The sequence below is a fragment of the Salvelinus sp. IW2-2015 genome, unplaced genomic scaffold (assembly GCF_002910315.2).
Source record: "Salvelinus sp. IW2-2015 unplaced genomic scaffold, ASM291031v2 Un_scaffold2797, whole genome shotgun sequence".
NCBI lineage: Eukaryota > Metazoa > Chordata > Actinopteri > Salmoniformes > Salmonidae > Salvelinus > Salvelinus sp. IW2-2015.
The window spans coordinates 24,502-36,548 of record NW_019944098.1 but is presented as its reverse complement, the minus strand read 5'-3'; the positions used below and the strand labels follow the sequence as shown (position 1 = coordinate 36,548).

Genomic DNA, 12,047 nt, shown 5'->3' with positions numbered 1-12,047 from the left:
TCTACTGCAGCAATAAATACTGGGAGCTGAGACAGGAGGATCAGGAGGCTGAACTGTGGCCCCATCGATGATACCTCCCGGACAGGGCCAAAACAAGAAGGATATAACCCACCCACTTTGCAAAGCACAGCCCCCAACACCACTAGAGGGATATTTCAACCCAGACCAACTTACCATCCTGAGACAAGGCCGAGTATAGCCCACAAAGATCTCCGCCACGGCACAACCCAAGGAGGAGCGCCAACCCAGACTTTATTCCTCTCTCTGTCCCTGTGTTGTTCCCTCTCATTCCCAACTGTCTAACCACCTCTCCCTTCCTTTCTCCTTCTCCTTCTCTCTATGTCTCTGACTACTCTCTCCCCTCCAGGTGGAGTCCCAGGTCCCGGTGCAGACCTTCTCTCTATGTCTCTGACTACTCTCTCCCTCCAGGTGGAACCCAGGCCCCGGTGCAGACCTTCTCTCTATGTCTCTGACTACTCTCTCCCCTCCAGGTGGAGAACCCAGGCCCGGTGCAGACCTTCTCTCATGTCTCTGACTACTCTCTCCCTCCAGGTGGAGAACCAGGCCCGGTGCAGACCTTCTCTCTATGTCTCTGACTACTCTCTCCCCTCCAGTGGAGACCCAGGCCCCAGTGCAGACCTTCTCTCTATGTCTCTGACTACTCTCTCCTCCAGGTGGAGGCCAGGCCCGGTAACAGACCTTCTCTCTATGTCTCTGACTACTCTCTCCCCTCCGGGTGGAGACCCAGGCCCCAGTGCAGACCTTCTCTCTATGTCTCTGACTACTCCTCTCCCCTCCAGGTGGAGACCCAGGCCCCGGTGCAGACCTTCTCTCTATGTCTCTGACTACTCTCTCCTCTCAGGTGGAGACCCAGGCCCCGGTGCAGACTTCGGCCAGCCCTACCTTCAGCTCCTTCCTGATGTTCTCCTATCCTGCTCTGTGTTCCTCGCCCTCACCTTGGCCTGCTTCCTGTTCTCATGGTCACATGGAGTCGCCTCCGGCAACCGTCCTGGATTGGCTACCGCTGCTGGTCTGTTAGAGCTGGTCTCCCTGGTGCTGTCCATACGGTGAGGGATGGAGGGGGGAGATAGTGGGAGGGAGAGAGGGTGGGTAAAGTGAAAAGTGTCTGCTGGAGTTGGTCTCCCTGTTGCTATATGGAGGAATGAGAAATTAGAAAGGGAGGGAGGGAGGGAGGGAGGGAAGGAGGGAGGGAGAGAACTGATAGGGATGTGAGTCAGTGTATCACAATGTTGTCCTTTTTTGCTATTTACTTGTCCCTTCTTTCCTCACCTCCTCCTCCTTGGCCCCCTGCAGTATGACGTTCTACCTGGACAACGTGTTGAGCTGTACCCAGACCTTGCTGAGGGTGGTGTCAGGCTGGATCCCCCGTCATGTGATCGGGGCCTTGCTGGTCTCACTTCCTGCCGTGTCCGTGTTCTCACACCTCGCCTGCAGCCTCCACCTGCCCATCCAGGTAAGGAGAGATAGAGAGGGTAAAGGAGGAGGGCAGACTGGTAGACATGGGRYTCTAGTCAGGGATGGTCAAAAGGGGTTTGAACGCTGGTCTAGATGACAGATGGCAAATGCATTACTGCTAACAACACCTATTTACAATAATAGGTGTTCTCAAGTGTATGGGACTAAGTGTCAAGTGCATTGAGTTATACTTGGTCCACAGTTGTAGAGCCCACTAGAACGTGCCAGTGTTTCAGAGAGAAACAGTCAATGGACAATGGAGAGGTCTATACTTGTGGAGCTTGGCACACAGATGATTGACATTATCCTCTTATCAAATCCTTTATGTGGAAGAGATAGAGGTCCTAGTTTGGGCAGAGGCTAACTACACACTGCACATTGTTTTCTCTAGCCTTACTCTGAGTCCGGAGCTGCTGCCATAGGGCTTTGGTCAAAAGGTAGTGCACTATATAGGGAATAGGGGGTCATGTGGGATGCACCCAAGTCTTGACTGCTCACAAGTCAAGCTGGTGTGTTTTGATATCTTGTTTTGCAAGGATCCCCCCCCCCCCACACACACACACACACACAGAGGGGATACCTTGCAGAGAGAGAGAGGGATGTGGATGGAGGGATGAAAGAGAGGGATGGACTGGACGAGAGCGATGAATAATATGGCAGAGAAAGAGAAGATGTGTGTGAGAGGGATAGAAGGGAGGGATGGAAGCATGGAGCGAGAGATGGAGGGATGGAAGAGAGACGTGTTAAGTTGTCATCATAAGTCTGTACTAACTACTGTACAGGGGATTCAACTACTGATGCGTGTGTGGGTGTGTGTTCACACATGCCACGGGTGTGCATAAGGCATGTGTGAGTGTGTTGAGGGTATTGGTGGGGAAGTATGTTTATGTTACCATATGTAATATATTGCGTGAGTACTCTTGTGTACCAGGGTCAAGTTCCATTTCAATTCAGTCAATTTGGGAAATAACCTGAAATTCCAATTCCCGATTTCTTCTCATAGAGAAGCATTGATKAAAATTGGAATTTCAGTTTACACAAACAAATGTTGTGTGTCCTCCCTCTAGGTAACCATGTTCCTGTGCTGTGCAGTGACCATAGCCATCATCCAGTACTGTAACTTCTGCCAGCTGAGTTTCTGGATGAGATCTGCCCTGGCCACGGCTGTTGGTGTGGCTCTACTAGTGCTGCTCCACAGCCCCCTCAACAGGACAGGGTGAGTACTGCAGCCTATACATATTTACGACCCCATTCAGAACTTTAATCCAATTAAAATGTTCGCGTACACATATTTTGCAGATGTTATCGCAGTGTGCAGTAATACCTGACAATACAAAACATTACACCCAAATCCCCAAAATAAAAGAAAGGAATTAAGAAATATATAAATATTAGCAATCCGCATGTCTGTGGTTGGTGTCCTTTAGTGGTGTTTTCTTTGCAGCAATTGACCATGAAGGCCTGATTCATGCAGTCTCCTCTGAACAGTTTGATGTTGAGATGTGTCTGTTACTTGAACTATTTGAGGCTGGTAACTCTAATGAACTATTCTCTGCAGCAGAGGTAACTCTGGGTCTTCCTTTCCTGTGGCGGGTCTCATGAGAGCCAGTTTCATCATAGGTTCTTGAAATTTTCCGTATTGACTGACCTTCATGTCTTAAAGTAATGATGGACTATCGTTTCTCTTTGTTTATTTGCGCTGTTCTTGCCATATATGGACTTGGTCTTTTTACAAAATAGGGCTATCTTCTATTTACCACCCCTACTTGTCACAACACTAATGATGGCTCAAACGCATTAAGAAGGAAAAAAATTCCACAAATTAACTTTTAACAAATGCATTCCAGGTGACTGCCTCATGAAGCTGGTTGAGAGAATGCCATGAGTGTGCAAAGCTGTCATCAAGGCAAAGGGTGGCTACTTTGAAGAATCTCAAATATAAAATATATTTTGATTTGTTTAACACTTTTTTTTTACCCCCATGATACCATATGTGTTATTTCATAGTTTTGACATATTCTACAATGTAGAAAATAGTCAAAATAAAAGAAAAACCCTGGAATGAGTAGTGTGTGCCCAAACCTTTGACTGGTACTGTATATGATTGTGTGTATTGGCATTATGGACAATATATGAATAGAAAAGGTGTGTACAGCAATAGTTATATAGGATGATCAACTAGAATACAGTACATACATATGAAGTGGTAAAACAGGATGTTAACAGTGTTCCATGACTGTGTACATAGGGCAGCAGTCTCTAAGGTGGAGGGTAGAGTACCGGGTGGTATCCGGCTAGTATCAGTGACTAAAGTTCAGGGCAGGGTACTGGGCGGAGGCCAGCTAGTGGTGACTGTTTAACAGTCTGATGGCCTGGAGATAAAAAGCTTTTTTTCAGTCTCTCGGTCCCAGCTTTGATGCACCTGTACTGTCTCCGCCTTCTAGAGGGTAGCGGGGTGAAACGTTTGAAACTTTACAACATTATGAAGATGTTTATAACTTATGTTATAATGTTAAAACTTTAAGCTATAATTTTTTAAAATTGTATAGCTTGCAGTTTATTTGCCATCAGTCAGCGTTAGTCAGCATTTTATGACATACACAATATGCACAATAATACACAATATACCTCTCTCTCCCAGTGGCTCTTAGGAAATGTTCATATTCATCTGGTTGTGAGCCAAGTTGTGTGTGTGAGTAAGTGTGTTGGAGTGTGTGTGCGAGTGTGTTGGAATGTGTTATCACACTTGTGTTTAACTCACGGGAGTCATTCTAAGAGGTTGATATGAATCAGTCAGCCGTGTGTGTTGTGTGTTGTGTGTGTGTGTTGGTGTGTGTGTTGTGTGTGGTGTGTGGTGTGTGTGTGGTGTGTGTGGTGTGTGTGTGTGTGTGTGGTGTTTGTGGTGTGTGTGTGGTGTGTGTGTTGTGTTGTGTGTGTGTTTGTGTGTGTGGTGTGTGTTGTTGTAACGGACGGGAGTCACTCTGTCTTGCAGCTCCAGTAATGACAGTTCTCCAGCGATGGGGTGAGTGTTGCCATGGAAATGCAGAATGTTGATGGATGAGTGACATTTGGGAGGGTGACGGGGGTGAAAGGAGAGAAGAGGGGTCTTTCTATCTTTCTCTTTCCATCTCTCTCTCTCTTTCTCCCTCTCTCTTCTCTTCACTCTCTCTCCTTCTCTCACTCTCTTTTCTCCCTCTCCTCTCCTCTYTTTTCTCAAACTGTGAAGTATGGCTGGTGTAATCATAGCAGCTAAATGTCAGTGGCTATGTCTGCATCTCAAAGGCACCCTATTCCCTACTTAGTGCACTACTTTTGACCAGGGCACATAGGGAATAGGGTGCCATTTGGGACAKATCCTGTGAGTCAGACTGGCTAGCTGGTCCTATTTATACGAGCCACGGGTAAAGCTCAACTGTGAGAGAGATGCTGCAGGCTTCTTATCTCTCTACACACTCCTTTCTTAACTCTCTTTCTTTTTTTCTCTTTCTGTCTAGCCGCCACACCACTCCTTTCTCTCTCTGTCTGCCCTCATCTACCTCCTGCCCTCTTCTCATTTTCTCTTTCTCTTTTCCAGTAATCTCACCAATGAGACATGGTCCACTCCAGAACCACGTCCAGACGCCATGGACCCCGTGAGACCCCTAGACCTACTGGTCCCAGAAGCAGTACTCACCTACTTCCTCCTCCTTCTATTGGTCTGGTTTTTGAACCACGAGTTCGAGGTCAGCTACCGTCTCCATTACCACGGCAACATAGAGGCCGACAAGCACCGCGTCAAGATCCAGAACATGCGGGACCAGGCAGACTGGTTGCTAGGCAACATCATCCCAATCCACGTTGCCGAGCAGCTCAAGGTGACCCAGTCGTACTCCAAAAATCACGACAACGCCGGGGTCATCTTTGCGAGTATTGTGAATTTTTCTGAATTCTACGAGGAAAGTTACGAAGGCGGGAAGGAGTGTTATCGAGTGCTCAATGAGCTCATCGGCGACTTCGATGAGTTGCTACGGAAACCGGACTTCGCCAACGTGGAGAAGATCAAGACGATCGGCGCCACGTACATGGCGGCGTCCGGGCTGAACCCTCAGCAGTGCATTGACGACTCCCACCCCAACTCTAACCACCTGAGGGCGCTGTTCGACTTCGCCCTCGAGATGATGGGTGTTTTGGACGACTTCAATAAAAACATGCTAGGCTTTGGGTTTAAGCTCCGTATCGGGTTCAATCATGGKCCCCTGACGGCGGGGGTGATCGGCACTACCAAGTTGCTCTACGACATCTGGGGAGACACAGTGAATATTGCGAGTCGCATGGACTCTACAGGGGTGGAGTGTCGGGTACAGGTGAGTGAGGAGAGCCACTCGGCGCTCAGCAGAATGGGATTAGAGTTCGACTACCGCGGTACCGTCAACGTCAAGGGCAAAGGTCAAATGAGGACCTTCCTGTATCCCAGGAGCACTGAAAGAGGTGGGCAGCTATTGGCTGAACCTTGGCTACAGCCACATCAATTAGTTGCTGTTTTGCCCCCGGTGAAACCTGTCCAATCACAGGCAGCCGTTGGACCCGTGGGGGAAGGGGACGCMGTTAAAACGACCAAGTCTGATGCAGGTGCCAATGCGCCAGCTCCTCCTCCTTTATCCTCTTCTTACACTCCTCCCACCTCCTCCTCTTCCTCCACATTCACCCCCCAAGCCTCTTCTATAGGACCCCGTGGAGCTCCTTCAGGACTAGGGCCAGAGCCAGGCCCGGCCAAGCCCTGCGGGGTRAGGGCAGATCGGGCAGAGGGGTACAGGGATGYTCCTCCAACCCCACCAGGAATCCCCCAAACTRGGGCTGGCCACCCCCCTGCTACGGGCACGGACCCTCACCCCCTTACCCTGGACCTAGACCCGGAGCTAGTACCCTGTACCTTGGCACAGCCTGAGGAAGAGGAGGAGGAGGAAGCAAATGAGCTGACAAAGCTCAATAAGGAGGATTTCATGTCACGCCTTTGATCCATCAAGTGCTGATCTAGGATCAGCTCCCCCTTATCCATATAATCCTATTCATTATGATTTTAAAGTTGAAACTGATCCTCGATCAGCACTCCTTTCTCTGAGCTGAAGACAGAAGTAGCTACAGATAAATGTTTGTAGGGATGGAAGGAGTTTTTTCCCCCTAACTTATCCATTAATCACATTTCTGAACCAAAACAGATGTTTTCACATGATGAAATGTGACTGCAGACAGAGTGACCTTTGGACATTGACTTGTAGTCAAGCTATGATGGCTCATCACTTTTCTATAGGAAAGGGGGGGGGGCTGTGTTGAGCACAGTTATTGTGGCACAATATAATGGAGGGGGAGGGAGGAGGAGGAGTAGAGAAAGGGTTTTTGCTTGTTGGTGTTGAGGTTTTATTTTTCTTATGCTTTGGTTGATATGTAAAGAAGTGCCTTCAGGACAAGAACCGTTAACGAACAAGAAATGAATATGGAACAAAAACACAAAAAAGGTTGGAACAATCTTTAGCATGACTTATTTTTTATATTTCAAACCTAGTCTACCGATGATGCTGTGGTTCTTTTACTACAAGTTGTTTTTTCAATGCAATTTGTTTTGTTATTGTATCGTTATCGTTTGTGCCATATTCAGTTTTTCACTTGATCAGTTGTAGCCTATTCGCCTGACCGTAAAGGGAAATAAATGACGTGCCAGACAGTGGTGGATTATGGGTAAGAAGCATGGGTAGAATAAGGGAATGACAAAAAGCAGTGTTATTGGTGTTTCTGCTTTGAGACGATGGCTTAGAGTGTTTGTGATGTGCTACATAGACCCAATACTAAAGGGAAAACCAACATAGGGATTTATCTTCACACTGACGCTTTTTTATGTCCAACTTTTCAGGAAGCACATTTTTTTTAAAGAAACTTCCGTACAGCTTCTTTAAGTGGTCTGTGGAACATAACTGTCGGAACCAYAGGTCTCCTGACTGGGTCTCACACAACTTCTCCTAGACCTCTCCTAAATGGAAATGGCAAATTGGGATGGTAGCCTATACCAAGCAGTCTTGACAGTAAGAAAACTGAACAAATACGTTATAGCACTCTCAAGTAAGCGATTATACTCTAACAAGTATCCTGAAAAAGCACAAATCTAAAAATTGTTTAAGGGAATCATAGTGTAGGAAATTAAAGGGACTATTTGGTTATATCAAAATGGGAAAGCACTTAAAATCTTTAGGGATAATATGTGTTAAAAGTATGACATTCGCCAAAAGGAACAGAATTCATTACACAAACAGTTTATTAACATGTTATAACATGTATTAATGTGTATTGAAGTGAAAACTCAAGTTTGTATGAAGTTCTTCCATTGTGTTAGTTGCCACAGAAACAATTATTTGACCGACACCAGATTCAACCAATGGCTAATCACGGCTGTCTTTAGCTTTGGTGTGACATGCTGGTTTGAGAGGTGGGACGTTTAATTTTTATCCAATCACAGCCTCTGCATGAGGGAGGCTCTACTGTATATGTACTTAAAATGTGCCACTTTCATCAAGTTATTATTTGGGTGCAATGCAACCTATATTTTTCAACGTTTTCCTTTTCGAGTAATTTTTTTGTAGTGCCTAAAAAAACTATTTTTTGTTGAGTTAGTTGATGATGATAGCAATGATGATGATGATTGTATGTTTTATGAAATGATGAATCGCCTTGAGCAGTTCCAACTGCAACTCCTGTTTTGAGAAAATCAACATCTTGCTCACTTGTTTTTTTTGTCTTTCTCTCTCTCTCTCTCTCTCTCTCTCTCTCTCTTTCTCTCTCTCTCTCTCTCTCTCTCTCTCTTTCTCTGACTGATTCTCTGTGAATTCTATGTGAAGAGTGGTGTGCCCAAGGTCTCTTCCGTGCTCCCTCGCTTTTCTCTTTTCTCTCACCTTGCCTTTTCCCCTCTTTTCTGCTAAGCTTTTTTCTTCTGAAAGAAAGGGTCTATAGGGGATTCATCTGTAGCCCTGTCACTTTGTGTCTTACATTTCAGACAGAAAGTAGTATGAAAATCTGTGTCGTGTGTGGCGCGTGTGCTTTTTCCCCCAAGCCTATTTAACTAAGGAGAAAGAGTGAAAGTTGAAGTTGCCCCTTGGTGCTGATGAAGGGTCAGTTTTGTGTTTTACTTCCTAATGGTCGATGCTCGGACTTGGATAGAGTAATCTGATGAGTAATATTTGGGGATACCTCTACTCTAAACTGCAGGGAGAACCAATAAGAGCTAGTTTAAGGGTCTTTAAGTGGGCTATCAGACAAATTATAAACATATGATGCGAATCAAAGCAGATGGCCTATAACTTCAAGTTGAGTGCCCATAAAAGATCTAGAAATCCTATTTAATCGGAATTAAGTGCTATATGTTGTTCATATTATGCCAATGTACCCTTGCAAAATTCTGAGTCTGTTTAACGTTTGGGACTTTTGTTTACCTACCACCAATATGTACTTCTAATATGTCAGTACCTTTTGCTAGACATCTTGTGTGGATAAAGTTTGGTGGCTTATTGTCAGCCTTATTGATATTCTTATCCTCAAATGCCTTTCCACTTCCAATAACTTTGAAGCAAATTCATAGATTCTATATATCTGACTATAGTTAATAATTCGACACACACCATTTTTATATTATGAATTAAAGTACTGTGGATCTTTGTATTAAATATTTGGATATATTTTTATTTATCCACTTGAAGAAAAAGCCATACTTTATCTTTCACTTCCACAGAAGCAGACCGTATTTACCATCAATCGTGTATCTATTTGGTTTATGATTGCTTAAGTAAGTGTTTGTGCATTGAATCACACTTGTATTTATTTTGGTAGTTAGAGTGAGATGGAGTACAGTAGCGATTTGTATTGAGTTTGGAGTGAAAGGCCACAGTAACCAAGACTGGTATCCAAGGGACAATTTTTTTAAAGGGAACTAGGCAGAAGAGGGAGGAGGGATATGGGCATGCCACCCTCTTACTAAAACCTTCACCAATACTGAGAAATAAAAAGGGAATATAAGTAAAACTAAACTGTATCAAACTCTGTGCTCTCTGGTAAAATGGGAGGAATGGGAGGGAATGACTTTGACTTTGCTTGTTTGAGTCTGACATTTTCACCACTTTGCTCTGTGTTGTGTGTGCTTTGTTCTTGTGTGTGTGTGTGTGTGTGTGTGTGTGTGTGTGTGTGTGTGTGTGTGTGTGTGTGTGTGTGTGTGTGTGTGTGTGTGTGTGTGTGTGTGTGTGTGTGTGTGTGTGTGTGTGTGTGTTGTGTGTGTGTGTGTGTGTGTGTGTGTGTGTGTGTGTGTGTGTGTGTGTGTGTGTGTGTGTGTGTGTGTGTGTTTGCATGGACATACTTAGTTTTTTTGCTACCACTTCTCACCCATACACTCCCGCCATTGGTCATTGATTTCTTTCTTTGCCTCTCTTGACATTTCTAACCAACCTTAGGGTTTGTTTGTTAGCTTTCATGACATGGATAAAGCCTCCAGAAGTCTATTTTAATTGAGCCCAACAAGTATATTTCAAAAGAATATATAATATATATGCCATTTAGCAGACACTTTTAAACAAAGTGACTTACAGTCATGCGTGCATACATTTTACATATGGGTGGTCCTGGGAATCAAACASCCAATCCTGGCGTTACAAGCGCCATGCTCTACCAACCAGGCCATACAGGACCCAACTGAGCCATACAGGATAATTATGCTATACAATATCTAATACGAGTTGGGAAACAAAAGCCAACAACGAACAAACTAATTATTCAGTAATTAACATAAGCTTAAACATCAAGAATGCATAGAACAGAGAGATTAAATATATATTGTTTGAACTGAACCAGTGTCTGAGCSTGTGTTTCTTTCTGCAGAAAAAGTCCTTTTACCAGGCCTTCATAGTAAATACAATTGTTGAGACAATATAGTTTTTTTTCTTCTTTTTACTGTTTGGGGTGCAGATATACTAAATATTTGTGGGTGTGTTAGCACATTCAAACTATCATCACAAGCAAAAAAAGTTGATAATTCACTCGCGATTAAATTGCACACTCACTTTCTTTCACTRCTATTGTAAATTAACCATAGTAAATTAGCTCCAATGTGTTATTTCCACACTGGGGATAACAATATATATTGAAAAAAGCCAAGTGTTTTAATTTGTTTTATCTGAGATGTATGTTGTGTTTTTTTGCTTGTTTATATTTGCCTTTTTCAATCAGTCAGTGTGCTATTGTGTTTGTTTATTTGTTATTGTGCACATTAACCATAGCCAATGTATCATTTTTAAACACGATGAACATAATCTGTATACATTTGCACAAGGCACTCACTATGTATGTACATATGCAATATGTATTTGATGTCACATTTATGATTTTGTTTCAACTTTTTGTACATGTGCCTGAGCCAGATTTGGACTTTTTGTGAAAAACGATGAACAGGAGAACACTTCAATATCAAACTGTTTTGTCGTCTGCCTGGCTGTCTGGGTGACTGTGTGAATGATATATTACGTATGATCTTTCAAGGGCTTGTCAAAATAAGTATTTTAGATGCTGCAAGTGCAGCAATATTTCTACCATAATTATGACAACCAACAATCCCCTGCAACTAGCATAAGTACAATAGTAATATATTTTGTTCCTTAATTCAAGAGCCTGATGTTAATGTGGAGACCTATTAGGCTTATTAGACAATCCAAAGTCCATCACACTGCCATTTATTAAAGAAGATGGACATTGGAGGGTTTGTTTGGGTGATAGGAGGAAAGCAACATTGTGTGCCAACATACACAGGAGAGATGAGGCCAGTGGGAAGGTAGGCCTGGCAGGTAAATCAAGAAAAGTACAGAAATTAAAGGATCCAAACYTTTGTTTACTTGTGTCATCTTCATTTTAGCCATATTTCATGTTAGAGAAGACTGATCAGATAGTGACTTCGGCCTAGCTGCATTGATCCACACATTTTAGTGAAGAATTCACAAATGTTATTTCTCATTTGCAATGCATTGCACTGCCTCCCTTTACAACAGCGATATTGGCGTGAAGAATCAATAGCCTATTTATTACCAAGTTATTACGGTGAATATTAATTCTCATAAGGTCTCTTACCGCCCCGTAGCGGAATTTTAGGAGAATTTCGTGTGACGCATTCCGAAGCTTTTGCCATAGGTTTACGTAGGGCGTGATTGCGCGACCCCTCCCCCTCTACAGTCTATCTATCTGGAAAAGAGAGAAAAAAACTTTTTGTACCGAAGGAATCAACAGCCGCCATCTTGTCGTGGCTCGGAATTAGGATTTCGGTAGATCACAATTTTTTATTTAGAAATTGAGCATTCAAACCGAGGTTTAACGGCAAACTTCCCCTGAAAACGAAGTATTTTCACCATTTCTGAAGTATTTTTGACGAAAAAACGGGAATTCGATCGGTCGTCGTCGGCAAGAATACCCCGTATATCTGATTTCCCCTTAAGTGCGGCGCTCGAGCCCCTATCGCCGTTCGGAGCAGTATTGTTTACCGGGGATAACCGGAGAAGAGACAGCTTCTTACTGACAGT

The 12,047-nt window shown here is 44.0% G+C and overlaps 1 protein-coding gene across 1 annotated transcript; it reads left to right on the top strand.

Moving 5' to 3' along the window:
* Positions 1 to 571: 571 nt before the first annotated feature.
* Positions 572 to 8,271, top strand: LOC112074752 (adenylate cyclase type 9). Its single transcript, XM_024141862.2, is given in 6 exon segments — positions 572 to 914; positions 917 to 1,067; positions 1,315 to 1,474; positions 2,544 to 2,692; positions 4,469 to 4,498; positions 5,051 to 8,271. Coding segments are annotated over 6 exon segments (1,989 nt in total). The 5' UTR covers positions 572 to 835; the 3' UTR covers positions 6,471 to 8,271.
* The last annotated feature ends 3,776 nt before the right edge of the window (positions 8,272 to 12,047 follow it).